This window comes from Apiospora aurea (assembly GCF_038362705.1).
Source record: "Apiospora aurea strain CBS 24483 chromosome Unknown utg000006l_segment0_segment0, whole genome shotgun sequence".
NCBI lineage: Eukaryota > Fungi > Ascomycota > Sordariomycetes > Amphisphaeriales > Apiosporaceae > Apiospora > Apiospora aurea.
In genome coordinates this window covers 1,900,953-1,926,711 of record NW_027117393.1, presented here as the reverse complement: position 1 = coordinate 1,926,711, position 25,759 = coordinate 1,900,953, and the positions used below count along the sequence as shown (strand labels likewise).

The 25,759-nt window shown below is 54.2% G+C and overlaps 7 protein-coding genes across 7 annotated transcripts; 6 read left to right on the top strand and 1 right to left on the bottom strand.

Moving 5' to 3' along the window:
* Window positions 1–4,742: 4,742 nt before the first annotated feature.
* Window positions 4,743–5,799, bottom strand: PG986_009191 (uncharacterized protein; the record flags this gene model as incomplete). Its single annotated transcript, XM_066845413.1, has 4 exons — window positions 4,743–4,849; window positions 4,914–5,260; window positions 5,318–5,415; window positions 5,479–5,799. 4 exons carry the CDS (start codon window positions 5,797–5,799, stop codon window positions 4,743–4,745), a joined length of 873 nt encoding a protein of 290 aa, XP_066697811.1.
* Window positions 5,800–7,658: 1,859 nt separating this feature from the next.
* On the top strand, window positions 7,659–8,181 carry PG986_009190 (uncharacterized protein; the record flags this gene model as incomplete). The annotated part of the gene is made up of 2 exons (XM_066845412.1): window positions 7,659–8,084; window positions 8,158–8,181. The coding sequence occupies 2 exons, from the start codon at window positions 7,659–7,661 to the stop codon at window positions 8,179–8,181; spliced, it is 450 nt and encodes a 149-aa protein (XP_066697810.1).
* Window positions 8,182–8,835: 654 nt separating this feature from the next.
* On the top strand, window positions 8,836–11,898 carry PG986_009189 (uncharacterized protein; the record flags this gene model as incomplete). Its single annotated transcript, XM_066845411.1, has 2 exons — window positions 8,836–10,860; window positions 10,924–11,898. 2 exons carry the CDS (start codon window positions 8,836–8,838, stop codon window positions 11,896–11,898), a joined length of 3,000 nt encoding a protein of 999 aa, XP_066697809.1.
* A 2,857-nt stretch (window positions 11,899–14,755) lies between these two features.
* On the top strand, window positions 14,756–17,731 carry PG986_009188 (nuc-1 negative regulatory protein preg; the record flags this gene model as incomplete). Its single annotated transcript, XM_066845410.1, has 5 exons — window positions 14,756–15,495; window positions 15,552–15,910; window positions 16,076–16,283; window positions 16,950–17,543; window positions 17,665–17,731. The coding sequence occupies 5 exons, from the start codon at window positions 14,756–14,758 to the stop codon at window positions 17,729–17,731; spliced, it is 1,968 nt and encodes a 655-aa protein (XP_066697808.1).
* A 1,089-nt stretch (window positions 17,732–18,820) lies between these two features.
* Window positions 18,821–19,328, top strand: PG986_009187 (histone chaperone domain CHZ-domain-containing protein; the record flags this gene model as incomplete). The annotated part of the gene is made up of 3 exons (XM_066845409.1): window positions 18,821–18,964; window positions 19,041–19,050; window positions 19,129–19,328. 3 exons carry the CDS (start codon window positions 18,821–18,823, stop codon window positions 19,326–19,328), a joined length of 354 nt encoding a protein of 117 aa, XP_066697807.1.
* Window positions 19,329–21,446: 2,118 nt separating this feature from the next.
* PG986_009186 (uncharacterized protein) lies at window positions 21,447–23,945 on the top strand (the record flags this gene model as incomplete). The annotated part of the gene is made up of 3 exons (XM_066845408.1): window positions 21,447–23,208; window positions 23,352–23,441; window positions 23,482–23,945. The coding sequence occupies 3 exons, from the start codon at window positions 21,447–21,449 to the stop codon at window positions 23,943–23,945; spliced, it is 2,316 nt and encodes a 771-aa protein (XP_066697806.1).
* Window positions 23,946–24,657: 712 nt separating this feature from the next.
* PG986_009185 (uncharacterized protein) lies at window positions 24,658–25,545 on the top strand (the record flags this gene model as incomplete). The annotated part of the gene is made up of 1 exon (XM_066845407.1): window positions 24,658–25,545. One exon carries the CDS (start codon window positions 24,658–24,660, stop codon window positions 25,543–25,545), a length of 888 nt encoding a protein of 295 aa, XP_066697805.1.
* Between the last annotated feature and the right edge of the window lie 214 nt (window positions 25,546–25,759).

Genomic DNA, 25,759 nt, shown 5'->3' with positions numbered 1-25,759 from the left:
GCGCGAATAATTGCCCGACGTTGCCCAAAGGCGCAAGTCCACCAAGAACCCTGAGTGCACTTATGTCATCATCATCCAATGTGAGATATGACCGAATCGAAACCCAGCCTGCCGGCCGGCCATCTCGACGGGCATGGCCCTCTACCACCACATACGGCATGCGATGGGCGATATGTCGATGCGATGCCAGATCTTGAGCCTACTGTGCACACCTACATGGCCTAACCTACTGGCTGTACCACTTTGTTTGCTGGGATATGCACAACCAGACAGACCTTCCACATGATGGCCATCGCGAAGTAGGTACTCACTAAGTGCCTGCCTATGGGAACATTGAAAAACCAGGTGGCCTGGGAGGGGGGAGGGGCGGTTGTCAAGTCACCCGACACACTCCTGGAGCACGATGTCGGTTCTAGTAAGTATTTGTAGCACACCAAAGTAAAGCAAACAACCCTCGGTTGTAGGAGCAGCAAGCAAGCGAGAAAAGGAAAAAAAAACATCAGAACATTAGCTTTGCGCTCGAACAACACCCCCAACTCAATTGCCCGCAGCACCGAAGCTGCGGTTCATGCACATGAACCACAACTCTGGGACGTCACCAGGCTCAAAACAGGACAAGACAGAACCATCTCGGTTTGTCTCAACCCTAATCCAACTGTCATCGCATGGTTTTGAATTCCTCTCTCATTTGCCAGCCATTGATGAGGGATGACAATTTGTTGGTCTGGATCTGGGTTCCCGGGACCGTTACAGCTCGAAAGCCTCGCAGTATTTCAGTTGGTCTGTTACTCTGGCCCGAATGGCGAGAAAGAAGCAGGGCCACCTCGTCTTTTTGTTTGCTTCGCCTGTACGAGCCCCTCGCTTTGCCACCGAGGACAATCCACAGAATGGCGTTATCAGTAAGCGCTGTAGAGAGCGAATACACAAGCCACCGTCGCAGCAGATCGACGATGATCTACTGAGTTACTACCTACTGCCTACGACCACCACCACCACCACCATGGCGGCGTCTGAGCGCATCTGCCTCACTTAGTCGCTCGTACGATGGCCCCTTACTCGCGTGATTGCACAAAGCAAGTAAAAACGAAGTAGCTGCTTCATTAGACTGAATGGGCGAGCGTACTACGTACTTGTACATGTGCTGCTGCTGCTTCTTCGGCAGCCAACCTGCTTTGCGAAACCACCTGCCCGGGGGGTTGTCGTGCACTCCGCCCCCTCGGATCGAGAGGAGGCGAGAGGGGTAAAAAGGGCGATTCAGCCGCTTCACTTCTCCAAGGTTGGTGCTGGTGTATGGGATAGCTAGCGACCAAGGCAAGGGGCCCGGGGCCCAGGAGATCTTTAAGATTTGCGCGATCTGGCGTGGTTTTATCTCTTTCCCGTAAGACTGGTACAAACCCACCGACAGATGACTGGGCAATCGGTCGGCAGGTAGCTGACCCGAGCCCTCGGGTTTCGGTATATGTCCGATAGAGAATGGGAGACAAGATGTGGTGGCTATGCAGACACCATGAGGAAACAAGAGTCTCGCTCGCATTCATTCTCTCTCCCTCACACTGCAAGAGAAAAACAGAAGAAGAGACATTGCAAGTATCCGCGTCCAACCGGTAGTGAACAGCCCGGGACGCCGTCGAAACTCTGTCGCCGGCAATTTGGGCCACATGAGGCAATTCTGCGTTCATCCGAAGCTTATAGACTCTGGCCGAGTACCGAACTGTATGCGGTGAAGAGGTGTACATAATAAGTAATCGAGTTCAGACAATCGAACCGGCCAGGTACACCCTACTATCGCCATTGCAAACGCAACCTCTTCTCGCGTCCCAGCCACGAGCAGCACCTTGTTGCCCATGTAGCTCGACGTAGTGGTAGTATACTCGCTTCAACCTGCCTTGCCCTGCACCTAGCGGCATGGCATAGAATAGGCAGAAAAGGGTGAGCGAAAAAAGGTGACTCGCTCAGCAAGTAGTGGCCGCACGCACGCACTCACGCACTCCTTGCTTCTGCTGCTGACGGCTTGCTGCCTGGGATTTCTTGTGCAACGCAGGGGCTGAAGTATGTTGTTTGCCTAGCCATAGACCCTCACCGAATGTTCACGCTGCTTGCTTGCCCCCCGCCAAGCTGGGTTGATCGTTCGATGCGGAAAATTAGGCCTGGCCTACATCGTCTTCCATTCATGGCCCCAGAGTGATGAATCGGTTGGTGGGGGAGTCTTTCCATGTCTGCGTGAAAACAATGGTGCTGGCTCTGGGTGAGAGACTGTTGATGGCGTCTCGTACTTAGATGTGTGAATCTCACATTGGCTTTCAAGCATGGGTTTACCTGTGGTAGATGATGTATGGGCTGTGTGAGTGAGCCCTTATGCAAGTGCGAACTGCCCCGGTCAGCTCAACGCGGGCGGTACGCAATGTAGAAAATGGCGCGGTGTGCTATGCATCAGACTGACAGGGCTGGCATGGTTCCCGCTCACCGGTATCTGAATACCCAGCCATCGCCCCCTTTCTTCCCACCTGTGAACCTATCCGTCGTTACCATGCCCTCCAGCCCGGCTATACATGACCCCCAGGTATCTGATAATGCCCCGGCGAGCACCCGCGCGTCATAGACCCTACCAGCTCGTGTCACCTCTACCCTAGAGCATAGCTGAAGGTGTCGTACATATCTGCATGTCTGAAGCAAACCCATTGGGCTGGGCTCAACGGATGGGAGAACGAGAGGGGAGTGGCCAGAGAAGGGGGGGGTGAGGGGGGCAACCTAAGCAGATTCCTGCTCTGGTTGGGTGCCACCACGTGGGGTCGCCCTGCACAAAGAACCTGAGACTCATGTGGTGACCGACCGGGAGTGTTCGAGCTGTTGACCAGAATCGTCAACCTCTCGAAATGGACGGCTGCCCGCTGACTGCTCCGCCCCGAGAGAGAGAGAGAGAGAGAGAGAGGAGTGTGTGTGTGTGTAAGAGCGAAATAAGATGTGGCGCCTGCGGGTAGCCGATCGGTGACGAGGAGATGGATGTCGTGAGACGTTGCACCGGCGCAAAAGGAAATTCCTTGTTGGGCGTTGTTGGTTGTGCCATGATGTTACATAGCTGTGAGCCGAGGGGGAAGGAATAGGGATATGTAATCAATAGGGCTGAGTGGTTCCTTCATCCGCTCCTCCATTTGGGAAAGAATGAAGAAACCGCTGCATATCTTGTACCACTTGCGCATCACAACATGCTGCGTGCCTCTGCTGACATGACTTCACCAAATCTGCTGTGTTGAGTGGGAGAGGTCCGCCTTCTTGTGACTATTCGCGGCCTTATGTGTTGCCTAGCACAACAGTTGCAGCAGAACCAAATGCAGCAACAGCAGCCGCCGCCGCCACCGCCGTTTCCGGGGGCACGTGTGCTCAGCGAATATGGCAATGGAGGGTCTCACAGACAGACGGCATCTGTACGATGACAAAAGCCGTTTTGGGGGAGAACCTCGCGGTCACACAGACAGCCCGGCCTTTTGCGGCCACGGCGGTTTGCGCGAAACTGGTTCGCGATGTGTATGGTTTAGAAAAAGTATACGAGTTACCCCTATTCGGTGTTTCTGTGGTCAAGATAGGGGGCAGCTCGTATGTTTTGCCTCTCAGCACAACATATGGCAAACTAAGGCTTGGCAATGACCTGTCTTAGCAATTACATTTCAAAACGAGTGGACTATTCAGAAAAGGAACACGCACGAGTCCCGAATCATGGGAAAGACGATGGATGTGACTCGGCCGTGTCGGCACTATCGGCATGGAGGGAGGTACAGGCGCCTCTGGTCTCTAACCGTAACTCGTCACGCACGTATCCCACGGCGCTCTAATATGGATTTTAGAGTAGGCGGTGGGCGTTCACAGATTGCAGTTTACATGTCTCTCGTATTAGCCGTGATACTCGTTTAGGGGGTGTTTAGCAGTTGAGTTGGTGCGTCCCGTGGCCGAGGGGGTGGTTGAACAACGGACCGATTACGGATCCAGGCCCCAATATCGCCATCATCGCCCACTTGCCACGAGCCATGGGTTCCCGTTGGAATCAATCGGCTTTAATGGAGCCCCCATGTGGGAATGTTAGAGATGGATATAACTGGGCGCTATATGCTAACACATGTCGAGTGGTGGTGGTACCTTACATGAATTCCCCGTCGTGCCTTATGCTGAGGCCATACCGGGCTGTCGTTTCTTTTCTGGGAGACCTTGGCGTCGATATGTGACGCAAATCTGTCGCAGGCGGCTTACCCACAGGCAGGCTTCGAAGAAAGAAAGTATGATCGGGCTTGGCTCGAGTTGGCACTGATCTCAATGCTTTTCAGATCGGGGAGATGAGTCAAAGGCTCAGGGCGACCCATAATACGGGCACTGGACTGGCCCAGAAACACAAGAACTCCACTCGATATGGGAAACCACAGATGCTCATGAAAGCAGCAGGCGAATGGCATTGATGTTATTACTATTATATACTAAACAACATAAATAGGGGTGTAGTTTTCGAGTAAAGATCGTATGTCGTCGGCATCAATGAATGAGTGGTTGGGTATCATCAAATCAAAAACGAGTGAGCGCAGGGAATGTCTTTCCTTCTGGGAAGCCGTCCTGGCCTTTCCAGCAATCCTGCAGAGTTTTGAGCTTCAACAACGGTGCCTTAGTCCCAAACTCCGTGGCATCATGTTGATGGCGAGGAGTCTGATCTTGTTTGAGTATAGGCCCGTATGAGCTCAGGAGAGGAATCTGTTAGCCATCGTCTAGACAGTTGGCTGCGCAGTAGTAACACCGGGAGCAGGTGCAGCCACTGGAGCGTTCTTCTCAGGGAACGAGCCTGCATCATAGACTCGTCCATATCGAGTGAATGCTACGTCGAGGTCAGTATGCCGTTACTCTCAACACGGGGTAGGGTTTTTTTGGAAGGACCTTACCTAGATTCAGCCTGCCGTAATCCCACTTGCGGCTAAGAGCGAGGATGGCGATGGCGGTGGCTGGCAGCAGCAGCACATCAAGGACACCAAAGAAGATGGCAGCAGGAGTGACGCCGATCTTGTTGCCTCCATCGGAGAGACCAAAAGCAATGGGATACAGAAGCCAGAGGAGGTTCACCCATCCAGATAGGACGGAGTGGTCTCGGGTAAGGCCAACGCGCTTGGCGGAGTTGCCGCCGTGACCCAGGGTGTTGATGGCCAGCATAAGCCAAGCGAAGGTACCAAAGGCGTAGAAACCCCATTTGTAATTGCTGGTAGTGTAGGCAGAAACGAGATAGGAGACGACCCTTGTTCGAGGGTTTAGTAGATGTATCATGCGACAGCAGACAGGATCAGGTGCTTACCAAATCCAGGAAAGGAAGACATTATAAACAATCGTTGCCCACGAGACGCCACTGAGAAGTCCGAGGGAGAGAATGACGGCAGGGAATTCCACAACCCACTTTCATGAAACTGTCAGTGATCATGTCTTTGTCACTGGGTATGGATGGATGGAAACACTTACATAGACGTACTTCACCCAGAACACTTGGCGCGTCCAGGAGGACGTGGGCTTGCTGTTGACGACGGTGATGACGCTGTAGCCAAGGTCGGAGGCCCAAGCGAAATAGGCTATAGATCCTACCAGCAACGCGACAGAGAATATGTAATGGAATATCTTCTCGCCCGAGAAGGGCTTGAAGCTGGCCGCGTAGAAGGCTAGGAATGAAACGACATAGACAGCTGTCACCGCCCAGAGCCAGTCCGACCCGTGAACGCTGAAAGCCTCGTTTCCAGCTGGAGGGTTAATGTCCAGAGCCTGGTTGCTGCGGAGGATGAGACCCATGACAGGCGCCATTGATGAGGATTGCGAAATAGGGGTATAGTACAAGTACGAGTGGTCTTGAGGGAACTTTACGAAGAGCACCGAGTCAACTCAACAGAGGAGCTCCCCAATATTACTGATCAAAGCTGGAGTCGCAGTAAGTTTCACTGAGTGGCTGAACTATAGGGCGTGTGAATGTGCATTGAGGGGAGGGAAAGGAGGTGCTTACCTTATATAGGCCTGGCTTCGTAGGGGATATCGACTGCAGCCGCAGCATTCCGATATCCCAAACCCACGCTAACGCACCGGCAAGAGCGGCGACGTTGGGAATAATTGCATCCTGGAGGGCGAGTACCAAACCCGAGTGGTCCGACAGCTAACAGCGACAGGACTTGGTGCTTTGATGTTCATCGCAACCCTATGCGGGATAGGCCGTTGCAACCTGGCCAGTTGGAACGCCAGGGTGGCATTCGTGCAGATGCAACTGGAAGATACTGGTCAACATCGAGCTTTGCGGGCAGCAATCGGAGCTTGGCCGGGTCTGCTCGGCTTCTTCAGTCGGTCATACGACGTCCAGCCCGGGCTTCGACGGCATTGGTCATCAACCTGGAGCCTTTCTGGCGATCACGTCAACGCGTGACCACTTCTCGATCGACAAGAGAGCCTTAGCCGCGAGGTTGTTTGCATGCTGCAACACTGTTAATACCGAACCCGCCCTATATATGCTTTCGCCAAGGTCGAGTGCAGCTGGCAGCTGGAGATCTAGGCCCCCGGTCGACCATTTCTTCCACACTCCCAGGATCATTAACCGCACGCAACCGGACAGAAGCGCCCATGCTTGCGGTTGACGTGATGAGATGTGATGGGCTACTTTACCTAGCATCTTCTCCGACCCACCGGCAGGCTCGGACGTATGTAGGTTGTTGTATATGGAAACCCGTCCTACCCAAAAGCCTGAACGGCCGTCGATTGGACACGGCGCGGGACACCCGGGAAGCGAATAGGCAAGGGCGTTGTAACCTTGTCATGCACGCGCGGTAGTGCTGCTTAGGATGATTAGCTCATACAAGCGCAAGCCAATTTACTATGGTCGCAGTCTGGATGCATTAGTCAACATTGAGTGGCAATCCAAGGCCAAATTGGGCAACGCCCTGCCGCCTGGCCTTGCCCATCGATCGAGTGAATCGTGCGATATGGGGAGGAGAGCAGATGAAAACTCGCGACGCGAAATCACCCCCGTCGTACGATAGGAAAGCTGGTGGTAGATACAGGCTCGAGGTGTATACCAGCCAGCCAGCGGTAGCTCGAAGAGGTTTTTATCTGATGCATTGGCTGTTTGCCGGGGAACGGAATGACGATGCTGGGCGTTGAGAGTTGACTAGCGTACCACTACTTAAGATCCTGCACTTCCGAATACCTCTTGGAGCTTCTTCCTCACAGACCGGCAGTCTGATCAATCAGAAAACTGTTGTTGCCCAACCAGGGCCAGGGCGTCGAACTGGGGATGTGGCATTTGTAGATTCCCATCTGGTAGTGGTTAGCACCCCGGCTATCGTCGTCCAGCCTGAGATCCTCCCCTGCCTTATGCCAGTGCGCCTTGGAGAACTTCATGTGGCTGATTACATATATATCAACTAGCGTCGTATAAGTGCTATCCAGGAAACTGCAGGGTCCAGGCACAGACGAAGCCTGGCGTGAGGGGCCATTAAGAAGAGCCAGGTAGTCGAAACTCTTTGTCCCTTTGCCGGACGCCTTTCGGATTATTGGGATATACCACTTCTCCCACAGCCCCTCAACCCCTCAACCCCTCGACTAATTCCAGCCGTCCAAAACAACCAAGTCTGCTTGCATCCCTCTATCGTTTTCGGGACACGACAAGCATGTCACCTATACCACTGACTTATCGCATCATATTCAACTATGCCGAGCCTCTCCTGGCCACCCTCGGCGCCATCCAAGCCGTCATTGCGCCCCGAGACCTGCTCCGGCTGAGCCTGCCTTCGGTGCCGTACAGTCCGGCCCTGTACCCGCTCTTCCCGCAGATGTGCGGCGCATGGCTCATGTTTGCCTTCCACGATGTCGTCACCCTCCGCATCTACCAGGACGTCCACATCTGGAAGCACATCCTCGGCGCAACTATCTTCAGCGACCTGGGCTATACCACTGGCCTGGTGCAGTTCATGGGCCCTGCCTGGTTCTTCAACCCGCTGCGATGGGATGGCGCCAACGCTTTCACGGTGGTGTCGACTTTGCTGCCGCTACTGGCCAAGATCGTCTTTGTTCTCGGCCCAAGAGACTGCAAGGTTGTGTGTTCCAAGCAGGACCTATGTAGGGCTGTTCAAAGACTATGTTGTGTCTCATACGATCCCCACGGAGCAGATAGATGACAATATTGAATACTAGCGACCTACCGGGTGTTGTTGCTTTGTATATGTATGCTTTCGTAAGCACTGCAACTAGACCAGCTGCCGCTAGCTATACCATCGCTAGCTATTTTCCGCTGTCAGTCACATCAATTGATCGTTACTAGCTACTCCATACTTGGCATGTCTGACTGCTCCAAGACACACACACAAGCTCATATTTCCGAGCTTGCTCTGATACTGGTATCAATGTAGGTAGGTATGTTCATAGACTCAAGAGTCCTCGGGAATATACCACCCCTGCAAGAGAAGTGTTGGAATGCCTGTACTTTAGGTACTTCCCTACTTACTTACTTACCTAGCCTATCTTGGGTGCCCACCACCCCCTCCCCCCTAAGCGGAGCTAAGCCAAGCCACTGTTGCCCCGGACTTTTTGTCTGGTTGCTGGTGATGCGACTCAGCACGCCTGCTAAATCGAACGTCATTTGGGGCAGTGGCGCCAGCAGCTGATCAGCACTTTCAGCAAGCCAAACTCATTTACATGTAACAACAACTCTTGTACAACAGAGCAGCACTTAACCCCCGAGGAGACTCTGGTGACGCTTCCAGTCAAGTATTTCCCGATTTATCCATCCCGGCTACTTGTTCGATCGACTGTCCGTTCGTCCGTCCGTCCCGTCCCGTCCCCTTCATCATGGCAGTCGATCTATCGCTGCTCCATAGCGGAACTCCGGCCGACCAGCTCGCTGCTTTACGGACTCTGAAGCATGACATTATTGGCCATATCAACAAGAAACAGCAATGGATACAGTCGGGCATACTGCCGCCGCTGGTCAGACTGGTCAGGCAATCGCCACCAGCTCAAGAACTGAATGGGAACGACACGCAGCAGCACGCAGAGGGCGCGCGTCTTGACGATGCCGAATCCGTGCAACTATACGCCCTGCAGCTCCTGGCAAGTTTTGCAAATGTTGGCTACCAATTCCTCTTGCCTCTTTGCGCCTCGGGCGCCATCGAAGCCGTACTGGCCCGATCTTGCCTGCGAAGCCCACGATCGCAGATTGTCCTCACATCACTGAGGATATTGCGCGCCGTCACCGAAGCCGCTGCTTTTGCGCCCATTCCACCGACCGACCAAGCGAGCCGAAACTCCCAACTGTCCCCCGATACCGTCATGCTGGCAAACATCATACTTGCGAACGACCATTTGGAGTCCTTTGCTGCTATCCTGAGGAATGATGTATCAGCACAAGTATCGGCCGTGGCTAGGCTTATCCTTAGCCTCTGCCGGGAAGAGCGTCACCAGTTTGCCCTTGTCAACTGCGGTGTCCTAGATGCTCTTGCTACATGGCTGGCAAGTTTCGCAGTTGCTGAAGGGCAGGTAATACCACGCGCCGATGAGATCAGTCAGTCAAATGGGCTTTCAAATTGCTTCCCAACACCCGCCAGGCCAGGCGTAGAGCTATCCGATATCCTGGGCTCCATCGCTGCTATCATTACAGACTCGCCCTATCGGACCTGCCGCCTACTGTACTCGCCGTCCATTCTGGCAGTATTCCCCAACACTGACAGCGATTGGGACACATACTGGAAGATTCATGCAGGCAGCCCAGATAAGCTGGCTGGAATGCGGCCCACGAAACACAAAGACTACGAACCCATGGACTTGTTACTACCATATACGCCAATCCAATTACGTGGCCTATCGTCACATGCGCCGTCTTTCCCGTTGCTATCGTCAAGACCGGGCACGGATTCCCCGCCATGGACCATCGCCGAGGCGAGCCGGGGAACAGACGACTCAGAAAACCCGGAAAGCCCCTTGGTTCCATGGCTCATAGGGCTGGCACGGTCGCGTTATGGCCTTGATGCGCTGGCTGCGGCTTCAGTCTTGGCCTCTCTCTTCAAATGTGGCTTCACTTACAGACCAAGGGAGACTACTCTTGGGCTTTCGGTTGTGCCTAAGCTGTTGCAGATCCTCGACGTGGCTGACCAAAGTGCAAACGATACGGACATGTCACCACTGGACCCGAGGACCCAGTCCACCTGGGCAGCCATCGAGCGCGTTCCCGAAATACTGACGCACTTAGTAACAGACAGTGATAGCCTCCAAAAGGCTGCTTTCGACTCGGGTGCTGTCAAGTTAATATGCAAACTTTTGAAGAGCACATATGATGCCGAACCCCCGTCCATTCAGAACGAACTCTGGTCACCGGATGCAAATCCTAAACCAGTGCAGATGAGCGATAGCGACCCAACTTGTCAATTAGGTCAACTTGGACAGCATCCGCTACTTGTGCATCGAATCCGATTAAGGGAAAGTGCGCTGAAGGCTCTTGGTGCACTTGGAGCTTCCAGGGAAGAGTATCGCAAAGCTATCGTCGACCAGGATCTTATCCCCTATATTAAAGAGTCGCTGTATCGATTCCCAGTCCGTCCGAGGCAGTCGAAAGAGCAGCCGAACATCGATGGTACGGGCAGAGGGCAAGATGACCGGGCAAGGTCGGAGCTTGGAGAAAATCCGACTTCGGTCATTGTTGCGGCGTGTTATACAACACGGATGCTAGCCCGTTCGGTGAGCATATTGCGGACTTCGCTAATGGACAACGCCGTGGAAAAGACCATGGAGAGGCTTCTTGAGCACCACGAGTTGGAGATCCAGGTCGCCGCGACAGCAGTGGTCTGCAACATGGTGACGGACTTTAGTCCCATGAAGGAGGTAAGTTTCGACCTAACAGTGTATACATTAACCGGGATTGTGCTAATGCATGTCGTTCTATAGTCGTTCATCCTTGCAGGCCGTGTCAAGACGCTTTGCAAACACGCCAAATCCCAGAACGCAGCTTTGCGGTTGAATGCGATATGGGCTCTTAATCACCTCGTGCACGCAAGCAGCATAGAGCTGAAGAAGACTTGTCTGGAGGAGCTGCAGCCAGGGTGGCTGATCCAACTCATCTGTGACGATATGGAAGATGCGGCATTGTCCTCGACCAGGGCAAAGGGAGATGATTACAATAGTGACGAAGAAGACGATATGGACATCGATGATCAGAATCGCGAATCTTCGTACAAGCCTCTGGAAGATCAGGTCTCGCTCGATAATCACATAATCCGCTTGGCGGACGCCAGACTACATGCCCTCCGCGAGATGGAACTCAACCCCGTGCGGAAGGCGAGACAGGATGATCTCGAGGTCCAGGAGAAGGGGCTTGGCTTCATCCGAAACCTGATTGGCGAACCTCACCTCAACGGCGCAGATTCGGCCAACGACACGACAGAAATGATTGACCACCTCTTCAACACACTTGGTCAGGACCGTTTCTTCGAGATCTTGGCATCAAAACTGAAGACGAAAACGCTGAATCCCTTCGGGCGGCGCGGAGCCACGGGAAGCGAGGCGCGGGTTCTCTACCCCCAGGCCAAGATCATCGAGGCCGTCGTCTACATCCTGGTGCATCTGGCCGCCAGCATACCGCGCCACCGGCAGCTGGTCATCTCGCAGAAGGAGCTGCTGAAGCTCCTGGCGGGGCTGACGAGCAGCCAGGAGCGCGAGGTGCGGGTCGCGCTCTGCCACCTGATCAACAACCTGACGTGGCGGGACGACGACAGCGACGCGCCGGCGTGCTCGCAGCGCGCGTTCGAGCTCAAGAAGCTGGGCTTCCTGAACAAGCTGGAGAGCCTGGGGCAGAACGACGAGGAGCTTGACGTGCGGGAGCGGGCGAAGACGGCGGTTTGGCAGATGAAGCATCCGCAGTAGTAGCTGTTGCATTTAATACGAAGAAGGTCTATCCATGTATTTCTTTGAGTGTGTATGGATGAACTTCGGCTTTGGTAATGGCATCCCGCACTGTACCGAGATGTCTCTCTACAGGCTAATAATAGCATCTATCCCTTACTTGACGCCCCAGCCCATCGTCCCGACACTGTCCTTGGGAGTTTATTTATTTAGTATAGCCACAGTACCTCCAAAAGTTATGTACTTAGCATCAGGAGTGGCAGAGTGACCATGTTTTGCCATGCCATTATGAAAAACAACAAGTCGAGTTATGTCCGCAAACAAGCATTGGCAGACTGGGTGCTGCTACGGTAAATGAAGCGAATGTATGGTGATAGGGCCACTGAATAGCTTCCTGGCGTCTTAAGGCTCGGCCGTCCACCATAAGATTCGGGGATTTATTATCAAGTAGCTTTACGAGAATCAAGACTCAAGCGCGCACATGTGCACTCTATAAGGCCAGGCCAGGCGCCTCTGGAAAGAGTGCTGGTTGACGGCGGCACGTGGTCGGAGGGGATTCCCCCTCGCAGTTCGTTGTGTGCGATCAACAACGATGACGGGATAATGACAGCTGTGATGACTTGCAGACAACCCAATTTGGGATCAAGTGACTGCATCTATTCCGGTAGAACACACGCCGCTTATCTTGCACCCCGCGAAAGAATTGGCGGGCAATCACCGCCGTGATCCACTCATATTGGGCTGGCGACAAAAAGGCGTATTCCGGATGGACATGCCAGAGTGCGGATACTGAAGAAAGATGTCGAACGGAGTCACGAGAATGATGCAAGTCTGGACAGAGCCATCAAGGTCCTGCGTTGATGGGAATCTACCTATTCCAGACCAGACCTGCTATCAGTCAAATGGAGGTGGTGGGCAAGCCCCCGTAGTGCGCGAGTCGTGGGCCAACATGAATGCGGCGACACCAGCCAACAAGAGCCCTGTGTTGTAGCTCGTGGCCAGGCAGGGCGGCCCAGGCCCCTGTGCCTCTTGGGCATCGTCGTGCTTTTTTGTTTTGTTTGTTTGTTACTGGGAGCATCAATCCCAGGTCCCACAGGGTTGCGTGTGTGCGTGTGTGCGCCTGTATCATGTACGTGCCTATAGAAATGCTGGAAATGGAAAGCCTGCCTGGCGACCTGGATGCTACTATCTGCCTATCATCCAAGACGAAGCCTTAACCGCTTTGAGAGCTCGGTCAAGACCAAACCAACATTGATCAAATGGATGGATGGCGAACGAGGATGCGGCCTCCAACAATGTGGCATCCTACAGCAGCAGCTAGCCGGAACTCTAAACAACCGGGGCTAGCCAGTCCACGATCGACCGACCCCTCGCTGGCCGCTACCGGGGGCATGTCGAGTGTATACGTACATGTAGTAAGCAGGCCTGCTACAGACAGTGCTGCTGCTGGCTGTGGTAACAAACACCAAGGAGTCCAAAGTGCCGCATCATCGCGGTACTCGCCAGCTTGCATATGGCGGTCGATTGAGGAAGGATGTCGTCAGTCATGGGGGAACCACAACAGTAAGGCAGACAGACAGCTAGGAACATGCCACCAAGTCCAGTCTGGCTTGGGTCTATTGAACGAATGGCATTGACCTGTACGTAATCCGCATCGGGAGCCAGGCACTCAGGCACTTAGGCACTTGTCACCCTCCGTAGCCATCCACACCGATCTTTGGTATCTTGTTAGCTAGCTATCGAATCAAATGTATGTACAGCCTGCGGTTGCGGTGCCGGATTCCACGCTCGGTAGGCCCCAAACGGAGCCATTCGAAACCCCATGATCCATCGTCCATCGGGCTTGGGTCTGGGTCAGGCCACCGCGCAAATCTTTTCTTTCCTCTCTCCGGACTCAGGTCGCTAAGTGACTGGCGCCTGGGGGTTAGTACAGGCCTAGCAGACTACTGAGCAACCACTGCCCACAAAATCCTCGCCGGCCAGCGGGGCAACCTTGCAAGTTGCACCAAGCAGCAGGACGGGCAACTCGGCCTGCCACACCAGCACCAAGAACAGCGGACTACTGTGTAGCAGCAGACGTTTGCATTGGAGCGGAGCGACGGGACAACCTTGAACGGCCAAGACCTGAGGCGTTCGTTTTGTCTTGCATTACTTACTTAAGTAACACACATCCATCCATACACACATTGCGCTTGCATCACTGCCGGCTAGATTTCCCTCTGCAATCTTGAAATTCCCGTACGTGATTCTGTGCCATAGACCTGGACCTGGACCTGGACCTGGACCCCGATCTTGATCTCGAACAGAAGAAACACCACCCCAGACTGTATTGGAGCGGACTGGGCTCACATCACTCAATTATTTTATGTACCGTTCCCACTCTGCATCTACCCTCCCACGATACCTTGATCGAAACCATCCTGCCGTATCGCCCGCCAAGAAAAGCTGGGCTGAAATCGTCCAACTGCCTCCGGCTTAGAAGCGCGACAAAACCTGGTCTGGTCTGGTTGGCACCTAATCGGCCGGTCTTTTAGTCGCAGCAGCATCCGAGCGATAGGGCTCCGTTTCCCACGACCTTTAAACGGAGACGGACGGTGATTGGACTGGTCCATCTGGGTCTGCCTGCCGAGAGTTTTGAAGGAACCAAACTTTTCCCATTGATTCTATATCTGAGCAGGAAAGAGTAGCATATCGGTGCGGTCACGGTCATTCTCGACATTGCCACGCCGTTTCCTCGCCACCTAGACTCCCGTCGGTTCTTTGCAGCGCCAGCAGATCGGAGGAGGGGCAGCGGATAGCGAACAACAGGAGCGAAGAAGCAAGAGCAACAGTCGCAATCGCAGCGCAACCGGAATCGCAGCAGGATGCTTCGGGGACCATGTTGACTTCGTCTCCCATAGCACCACAACCCACGAGCGCATCCCCTCGTACTTTCCACTATGCACCTACCCGTTCACCCCATCAGTCGCCAAGGGTCACGGCTGCTCTGCCACGGCGGCAGTCGAAACATACCATATTGCACTCGCCATCGGGCTCCCTAGTCAGCCCAAACAGCAAGTCGGCGCCGCACTCACGTCCGAAGCAATATGTTGGAGTCGACGCGGCGACACAATACTCACCCATGGAGCCCTTTGATCCCACAGTGATGCTCCAGGGCGTTAGTTCCCAGGCCTTGGACCATGCTACCACGGCCGAATCAGGCGCGGTACGAACCCCGTCAGCGACGGCGACAACGACTGCGGCGATTCCCCAATCTGCGATCCCCGAAGCGCCACCCGAGCCGAATATCGAGCCTATCAGAAGGGCCGAGGAGGTCAAGCAAGCGAATGCGGCGGCGAAGAACCCTCTCTCGCCAGCCAAGAGGAGGAATTCGCAAGTTCTCACTCAAGCTTCTGCTGTCACCGGCTCCACGAGCGCGTCATCTCTCGTTACGTCGAGTCGCAATTCGCCCAAGCGATCAAGGCCGTCCGAAGGCCCTCCCAAAGTACTACCTCTGAGATACGAGTTATGCGATGTGGAGGACATGGTGGTCCTGATCTCCAATATGCTCAGCGAGTTGATCGAGACCAACGACTCGATCGCTATGAAAAACAGCCATCTTACGAGGTTCCATTCAAGGTCAGTGACTGTACCCCCGTCCTCTCCCCTGGGCCCTTACTAATATGGCCCCGTAGGACTGCTCCTGGGATCTCGGTCTTGGATTACCTACATCGACTGGCGAAGCACGCCACGCTCTCGCCTCCTCTCCTTCTTTCCATGGTCTACTACATTGACCGCCTGTGCGCATTATACCCAGATTTCACGATAAATACACTGACCGTACATCGTTTCCTAATCACCGCTGCCACAGTAGCAGGCAAGGGCTTATCGGACTCGTTTTGGAATAATACATTTTATGCCAAAGTCGGAGGAGTTAAAGTGGCGGAATTGAAGTTATTGGAGCTCGAGTTTCTGTATCGAGTGGACTGGAAAATTGTCCCCAACCCAGAAGTCTTGGTTGCGTATTACAAGGGCCTGGTTGAGCGCTGCGGGGGTATGCCTTGGAGGGAGACGCGATCCCTGGGGCGGACGAGTACGGCGGGGACGAGTCCGACGATATTGACGAAGATAGCGACGACATCTCCGATCAAGATGGCAGCGTCGAGGACGGCGCAGCGCCGCCGGGGCCCATGAACTGATTGAAACAACTCGATCAAAGCCTACAAGGAACTACTGCAGTATAGTGGGAATGGGTTTCTGGAGTTATACGGCGAAATACGGGCTGGCATAGCGAACACGGCTCTCGGGAAGGAAGAGGGTCAGCTCTACTCATCTTGCATGACCGCCAATGTTGATAATGGCGAGAGATACGACTACTCTATGGCCATGATTGGGATTCAATGCTATTTTGGAGCTCGGGCCGTACGGTAGTGAACGCGGAAGTAAGGGGATAGGGATTTTCGGGTGTTGTCCCAGGATTCCATGAATTCGAGAGCCAGGGGGGATGAGAATACGAAAATGTTTATCACCTCCCGCGTCATCGCTCTAGTGGTACTTTTGGCCCTCCAGCCGGGATTGTGTACCGAGTGCATGATGCACACGGCATTCAACGTAGAAAATAACAGAAACCAGAGACATTAGGAAATTTCAAACTATCAAACTACATACATCACATGAAGGGTGCTGTTGGGTGGTTGTTGGCTGTTTTTATGTGTTTTCCATGCGGGACAGCCCTATGGCAGCAGATGCGGTTCTAAATCGGCCTGCAGAAGCTCGAGCCTTAGTTACTTGCGTCTTGTCTTGTCTTGTCTTGTCTTGGTGTTCGTCCTCGGCCGAACCAATGCGAAAGTGCCCGGTCCGTCAATTGCTCAATCGCCGCGAACACCTGATACCAGGTAACCAACCAACCGCCTTTTATTTGAACACCGCACCCTCTAATCGCAAAGTAAAGGCAGTCGATTAGTCTGCCGGAAACATCGCGGGGATTTCTTCTCTATCTTTCTCACTACGCCCTGGCCAGAGCGTAACTGTTCGGCTCTGAATCGGAGAGGACACGGGCGCAAATTACCACATCGTAATAATACCAACCGCAGACAGCCCGAACCGAAGATGAGGACGTCCACCACCCTCTTCGTCTCCAGCCTCGCGGCCCTGACCGGCCTTGCCGCCGCTGCCGAGCGCACAGTCCCCATATACATCCAGCCCGTCGCCGTGTCACGGCCGGCCCCGGTCCTGCTGGGCGAGGTCGTCTACGACGAGGCGCTCCTCGCCGGCGCCGACCCGGCCTCGGCCGCCAGGGTGACGTCCTTCGAGTACCCGTCCGACCTCTTATCACCCGACAACGGAAGCGACGAACCAACAGAAGTGCCGCGGAAAGTGCGGGTCGGCGCCTGGGACCCCGCGGCCAAGTCATGGGCTTCGTCGACGAGCGTGGCGTCGACGGCGAACTTCGACAAGGGGTTCGCGCCGCACTTTGTCTTGACGGTCGACCCTTCGAGCGGTGGCGACGTCGTCGGCGTCGTGCTCAAGGGCGTGCGCATCGATGCGGGCCAGACTCGCGACTTCGGGCCCCAGGTCGTGCTGCGGACGGCGGAGCCGGGCAGCCAGATCGAGCTCAACAAGCCGGTCGTGCTGTCGCCCGAGGGCCGCAAGGTCGCGGAGGAGCCTGAGAAGACGCTGTTGCAGAAGTACGTATTCACGTCTATACCCCCCCCCAGGATCCCGCTATATGCTGCCATCACTACACTACGGGTTTTCCTTTGCGGGATATGTTTGTTCATCATGCTAATCATGCTTCTTCTATTACAGGTACTGGTGGATCATTGGCATTGTGCTCATGCTTACATTGACTGGTGGTGGTGGAGAGGGCAAGTGAGCAACCCGAGGGGACAGGGGAGGATATCACCAAGAAGAGACAGACTGCGTGTGAAGCCCAGATAGATCTGCCAAGCTGATATTGGATAGCGCACGAGATGCGGTGTACCTGTGGTGTACCTGTGTTCTACTCGGACATCAAGAGTTTGTGCCTTTGAGACGAGCGGCGAGTGCAATTCGAGTAGTCAAGTTACAGCGTATGGCCATGGTACATGAGTATGATCCCCCAATGACATGGCTGCAATGCTAAACTCCAATATGGGATATTGTGTCACTATCTACCTGCTCTCTTGGGGCGACCTGCTAGCTGAGAGCGGCAGCAAGCATTGTGCACAGTAGTAACAGTACAGCTAGGTGTCAACACAAGAAAGATTTGTCTGTGTTCTCCTCTATGGCAAGCTGCCAAATCCTCTTGAGGTCCAACTGCTTGTTAGAGCAGTGCTCCACGAACAGCATGCTGCCAGAGTCATACACAATCAGCTACCATCTACATGTACGCAGATACCAACGTAGCGGTCATTTATTGCCAGGGTGTTGTTGCTTTTCCACTGATTGATTTCTATTCTTTTTTACCATCATTGGTTCTGTTCAGGACAGCTGGAAGAATAGATGTGTACATGTAGGTAACAATTACTGCCTGCTGGCCGCCATCTCCACGTGCAGCAACTGAACAGTTGAGCCCCACCTGCAGCCCACCGTGCCAGCGGTTCCCTAGCACCTGTTCTGACCTGTTCTGACCTGGCCGCCAGCAACCATCCGCTGGAAAAGTGAAGCTCTAGCTGTTGATCGAGTGGCGCTAGTAAACAGCCTGCAGTGGCAGCTCCATTTGATTTAGGCCAGTCCAGTCGAGTCGAGCCGCCTGCTTCGCAACCAAGCCTGCACCTCGAACCTGCATCGGCATCTGCAACTGCAACTCTCCTCTGCTGCCACCAATTCTTCCCTTCCCCTCCCCAAAACTCTCACCGTCTTCTTTCCCATCTTTGCGACTTTTGCGACTCTCCCCGCGCCAAAGTCCAATCTACCCTCTGCCTGTCAACAAAGATACTTTTTACACCACCCAATACAACCCCCCCCACACACACCATCCACCATGTCGAGCTCCAACGGCGCAACCGTCCCCGAGCAGACCAACCAGGCTGCCCAGCAGCAGGTCGAGAAGGGCAAGGGCAAGGCCGCCAACGCTGAGGAGCCCGTTGACCAGTCCATGGACGAGGACAGCGATGACGACGAAGAGGTTAGTTCATTTCCCCCCTTCCCCAACTTCAATCTGCTTTGCATCACTTATACTGACCCTCTTTCCTCTGCAATAGGCTGGCGACGGTAAGCATACACGCACACGCGATCTGTCGCAATAACAGTCCACGAGAGCCAATTCACTAACATTTTTACGCGTCACAGATGCTGCCGAGGAAGATGATGACAACATGGACGAGATTGACCTGAACAACATCGTCGAGGGCGGCCGCCGCACCCGAGGCAAGGTCATCGACTGGGCCAAGGCTGCCGAGAACGTCCCCACCAACGAGGAGGACGAGGATGATGATGACGACTTTGAGGGCGAGGGCGAGAAGGAGGACGACAAGATGGATGAGGACTAAGCAAAGTCTTTCTCTCTCATCATGCCTATCGTCTGCAAATGAGCCCTGTGTTTTGCATCTACGGCATTCCTTGGTTCTTTTGCCATCTCTGGATCCGCCTCGAACCCCACGTCACTTCCTCACCCGTGGTCTGGTGTAGACTCGTCTCCGGATAGATAAGATTGGTGGTTTTATGGATAGAGATGAGCCCTTGCAAAATTCTTTGGGCACCTGGAACTCTGCAGGAGAAGTACATATGCTAGGGTTTGCTTTTTTGGGCGTTGTTGATCCCCCCTCCCCCCAAAAGCTGGTGTCGTGATCATGGATCTGCCCCAGATGGACATGGTTTAGTGGCATACGCATAAGTGGCAATAAACAAACATACAACAAATGGTTGTCCTCACAACTTGAGTTCCTAGATTTGGCCCCAATGGTTCGTTTCATGTGAAGTGAATACAGTAGATGTCCACTGTAACGGTCAAGACGACCTCTACTCTTGGTTTGATTGGCTGCGAATCGAAAAGCGGCCCGCCAAGGACTCACTCATCCAAGACCTGCATGCATGTCACTATTCCCTCCGTCATTTGATATCATAACTCTGATTTTTGGAACGGGCAAGTAGAGACTGAAACAAAAATTAGTTGACATCTCCATTTGTTGTTTGGAGGGGGGAGAGGGGCATGAATGTCGTCCGATGCGAGTGTGTGGCGGATGTGATGAGGCGGTGTCTCGACCAATTTGGCAATTTGATTGTTCCAATTGTCTTGTGTCCACTGACAGAGCGTTGGCCGCTTGCTTTGAATGATAGTGTACGCTTGTCGTTCCCAGCTTTGGGAGAGACGCATTGGCTGGATCTCCTACGTGCTATGGGTGCTCTCATTTTGGCAAGCCAGGTTTGCGTTTCCGGCGATGGAGTTCGCCTCTAACACCAAGCCTCAGCTAAACTGCGTGAACACTCAGCAATGACACACACAGAGTGGACATCTGCCTGCCAATCTGATTCTGCTTATGATCTCAGAGTGTTTGGTACATGCTACGCATCCCTTTGGTAGCGGGCGAGGACTAATCTAGTGACAACGACGTTCACTTACCCTTTTCGGTACCCTGACTCACCTGGTGGCTACCCTGTAGCAAAGCTGTATCCGTGTCCTGTTTTCCTAATTTAAGTTTTACACCATGGTCATGAACTCTCAGGCGATAAGGGTAGACCACAGAAGTCCCATAGCCTGGATAAATACCTGGAGTAGGTACAGTCGTGTGAAAGTGCTTTAAGAATAGGGGGATCAAGAAACTCTCTCCTGTATATTGCGAACATTACTGCCTCTTCGACGCGTAATATACTGTTTCGCCTGTGGGTGTCTGAGGCCTCTGGGGTGGTGTTGTATACAAGATCAGTTCATTTCATATACCCCCCCTTCTTCTTCAGTATAGGTACCCTCACAGTCTATAAACCTTCCCTCGCCGGTCTTCTCTTTAGTGACCTAGTTCTATGGCCATTCGTAATCCAGTGGGTTCTGCGAGTCGTAAGATATGTAATAGCCTATTATAAGTGAATGCAAGCAGCCTGGATCGGCCTCTAGCCCGTCGTACGAGCCCCGAAACTCACTTCCTCCGGGTGCCCGGCCGGGCCCGAAACGAATACGGACATCCGAACTGTAGACACAATCACGCCGACCTCCTTATCAAGGCTCTAGCACCGTAATTTTCCTCTTTCCGGCGTGTTCTACCTCTTGGTCAGTAAACACACAGACCGGCCTCCGGCCTCTCTCCCATGTGCTAAAGTTTTTCAACACGTCTCCTAGGGCTGTTTTTTCGCCCACAAACCCCCCAGGCGCTGTTTTTCGTCAGCACACCTCCCCCAGGTGCTGTTCTTTGTCAACACACTTCTCTCGTGCTGTTTTTCCTTTCCTCCCAAACACATTTCTCGCTGTCATCAATCCAGATTGAGCATACCGTTGCCATTCCCTTCATTTCCCTCGACATTGCCTCCTCGCTTTCCCCGGGTAACAGTATCGCTTCAAACAGTATCGCTTCACCCGAAAGATGGAACCTCCGCGAGTGAAAGCCGGAGAAATGGCCGGACCTACCTTGGATCTTCCCTCACTAAAAAGCAAATATCCCCGACGTCCCTTTATCGCAATGGATAATGTAAAAAGCAGAGAGCACGCTGTCGAGCTCTTCTCTCGCATTCGCGCCGATTACGCGAATGCCATTTTCGAGGATTACAAGATGTTGCAATCCATCATGGATCGCCACGAAGCTCTGGTCCGTCGAAGGTGGCAAAAGAAGTCACACTCGGAACGGAGAGTGTGTCTCAAGACGGCTTGGCCGTACATACCGACCAAGCACCTGGCAGATCTCGGCGCAGTTAAACCGTTGTATGCACTGCGTAAGTTCAATGACACGGACCTTGGCCCGAAAGAGGAGTCCTGCATGTGGCCGGACCTGAATCTCGAAGATCGCGTGCTGCCAGAGCCTCTTCCCTTGATGCTGAGAGCCCGGTCCTCCAGCCATGACCCTAGTCACTTTGCCGACGCCGACTTCGATAGATGTGCATATGCTGTCTCGGCTGGGGTTATTTGCAACTATGCCCCTTTGTCGAAGCTATTCGACACCGAGTGGTCGGTCTTTCGCACGGAACATGCGGCTCACGCGTACGGCAACATCCAGCAATGCGACAGCAATTGTACACACAAGGGCCTTGCAGCTTGTCGAATTGGGTACCCCATCGGCGAAGCTGTGCTCTTGCTTCAAATTCAAGCAAGAACCTATAGTTTCTTGGTAGAGGTCTGCAAGACGGTGCTCCACGATAAGAAGCCGGATGAGCTGACTGGGAGTCATATCCCGCTCGTCCCGAGACCTCTCGACGTCAACATCGCGCCAACACCCCTCGGATCACTGAAAGCGGCCGCGATTCGAGCACCGTACCGAGTCCCAGCTGAGATGGACATGGGCAGAATGCTCGAAATGGTGTCTGCAAAGGTGGATGCCGCAGAGGAGCATCTACACTCGATGCGGGAGGATCCCGCCTACTTCAACGATGCGCTGCAAGGTTATGAGACCCACAACATAGGTTGGCTGGACCGTCAGATGGGAGAGCACTCGAGAGCTGCAATGCGAGATCGTGACTACGAAACCATCAGCTACCCTGCCGCAAGGGCTCTATTCTGGCCAGAAACATGGTCTCGGGTGCTCCTGAAGCTCCAGAAGCTTGCTACGAGTCTCAGCCGCGGAGAGCACAAGGCAGACGAGGATCTTCCGCCGGAACTTGACGCCAACTACCGGGACGTATTGCACTACGTCCAAGATTTGGAGGCTTTCATCGCATGGGAGAAGAGATGGGCTTTTGTTTCCACGCCCCGGGTCCGTCCCTTCTTCCTGAAATGGCAGCGTCTCAAAACTGGAAAAGGTGCCCAACTCCCCCAACCCGACGAGGATATGGTCAAGGTGTTCCTGGCGTTAGACTCTTTCGAGAAGATGGATAATCTCGGTACACGCGAGGTGATGAAAAGCCACATCTTGCTGGACGACCTCGAAAGATTCCGCGCTGCCTCAAACAGCAACAACACGACTGCAGAGCCCTGGATAGACCCTTATGTGGCCGGAATGATGTCCGATATGTCCATCGTAGCGGAATGCCGACGACAGCTCGCCCTCTTCCAGCCATGGGCCCGGCATTACCACACCAAGATCCCAAAGAACGCGTCCGGGCGTGAATATCGCTTCCACAACGAGCACCTGAGAGAAGCCGCACATGATGACTCGAATGTTTTCCCCGGTTTCCTGACCAAAGAAGTAACGGACACTGTCCTCCCCGCGGCCGAGAAGCTCCGGTATCCTGCTGAATGGACGAGAGATAAGGGTGTCACTATGGCCATGCAGAGGGCGGAGAACAATCTAGGTAGATTCTAGGAGGGCTACCTGGAGTTGTTGGACGACAGGGGATGGGAGCCCAGTGACTATATAAAGTCTCTTCTCGATCGAGAGATCGAAAGAACCGCTGACTGGTTGCCTACCACATCCGCTCCTCTTACCACTCAGCAGCATGCGAGCCCGAGCCCGAGCCCGAGCCCGACCAAGGTCTTGACTCCGGTCCCGACTCCGACCCAGGCCCCGACGCCGGCTCCGAGCCCCGTCGGTGGGCTTGCCAACCTCTTTGCGACACTCACAACAGGCGAGGAAGATCGCCCCAGACGGTTCAAACCCGTCGAGAAAAAGACCAAGACCAAGACGCGTGGCTTGGCCATGAAGGAGAGCGAGACAGCCAAGGAGGAGCCCAAAGAGGGGAACAACGAGGGCAAGGCGGAAGAGCTGCCTGCATTCCTCACCGCTAGAGTCGACAGCCGATCTGCCGACGTCTTTGACGTACTATTTCACCGGACTGGAGCATCTCACGCCGGCCAGGTCAAGTGGACCGAGTTCCTTCACGCGATGACGCACGTGGGTTTCAGGGCCGAGAAGTTGTACGGGTCGGTCTGGCAGTTTTCCCCGTCCGCCGCCGCCGGGGCGGACATGGAGGTGGCGCGATCTATACATTTTCACGAACCGCACCCTTCGTCGCGGATCCCGTTTAATAGGGCGCGGGCCATGGGCCGGAGGTTGACAAGACGTTATGGCTGGACTGGAGGTGCATTCTAGCTATTTCTTGTGGTGTTCCGCGGCGAGCTTGCAGGTAATCAGTTATTGATTGCCTGAGAAAAGGATAAAAGGATGTGACGATTCCCGCCGATCAAGGCTGGAATGAAAACTCGATAATGTTAATATGACAACGACATTCTCGCCCCCCTACCCTTTCCTCGTAGAATGGGACATGTTCTGGGGAAATAGTTTGGCCATTCTTACCTATTAACCTGCCTTGTAGCCAAAGAAACAAAGAGTCATGTTGTTTATAAGCCGTCCGCTATTATCTCGGGATCTGGTATTAGTAATTGGTTGCCACTACGCCCTACGGGACCAAACTTTAGGGCGTGGACTCGGCATTGCACCGCGTAAGTGGAGTGCTTGGTAATGCCGAGATGATGCAATTTTTATCGGAGGTAATCAGTAATAGATGGCGCCATCTCTCGGTCGGCTGCTTCTACCCCACGATCCAGCAGCATAAGTACCGCTGTATAAGAAGGGAGGCGCTTCCGCCGGGTATCTGTCTCTGTGAACAAATAAGATTATATTCGGAGAGAAGACGACGAAGAAACGGAAGATCATTCAGACAAGACCACAACACTATACTGCCTAGCGACTAGCTTATTACTCTATGCTCTCGTTGTCCACTGTTTTCCGAACAACACTCCCTAGAGCTATACTTACAGGCACCAAAGCATTTACTTCGTTGTCCAACCGACAGACAGCCAACATGACAACTGGTATCTTCAAGCACATCGACATGACGGCAATGCCGCCCAATGTCAAGCCCTGGACCAAGGTGGATGCAGATGCATCGTCCTTCAAGCTGCTAGAGCACAAGCGCTCCGTCCACAACCTGCGGGGTCGGGAAAGCGAGTTCACGACGGATAACTCCGGCTTCGCCGTCTACAACGAACCCGCCAAGGAGAAGAAGTTCACCGACGACGCGGCGGTGCGGAACGGCTACTACGGCGAAGTGGAGGCGTTGCTGCGCAAACACATCCCGGGCATCAAGAAGGTGGCCATCTTCGACCACACGATCCGGCGGCGGGCGCCCGACGCGCCGCGCGCCCCCGTGCAGCAGGTGCACGTCGACCAGACCCCGGGCGCGGCCGAGGTGCGGGTGCGGCGCCACGTGCCCGCGGACGAGGCCGAGGAGCTGCTCAAGGGCCGGTACCAGATCATCAACGTCTGGCGGCCCATCGAGAACCCGGCCAGCGACTTCCCGCTCGCCGTCATCGACTGGCGGACGACGCAGCCGGGCGACTTCGAGCCGGTGGACCTGCTGTACCCCAAGGACGCCGACTTGCTCCAGGGCAGCGGCAAGGAGGTGCGGCCGGACGAGTCCCAGTGGTACTCGACCGAGGGCTACGAGGTCAAGGGCGAGACCATGTCGGTGTCGCCGAACCCGGCGCACAAGTTCTACTACCAGAAGGACATGACGCCCGACGAGGTCCTGCTCCTCAAGTGCTACGATTCTTACGGCGAGGGGCAGCCCATGGGCAAGCAGGGGCTGGCGGTGCGGACGCCACACACGGCCTTCATTGACCCGGCGACGCCGGCGGACGCACCGGGGCGGCAGAGCATTGAAGTGCGTTGCTTGGTATTCTACGAGTAAAGAAAGCGAGTTCAATCGCCACTGCGGATATCAGACGCTACCTATTGTAGCGGGGAAAGCATTTACGGGAGTTCGTCTTTTGTCGTTTTGGCGGGAATTGGGGCAAGCGCTGAGATTGGTTTTTGGATCGGATAGAAGACGTATGTTCGGAGAAGTGCGAACCATAATGACACACGTACGTTGTTGCAAGCTGTTAAGGCCACGAATCCTATCA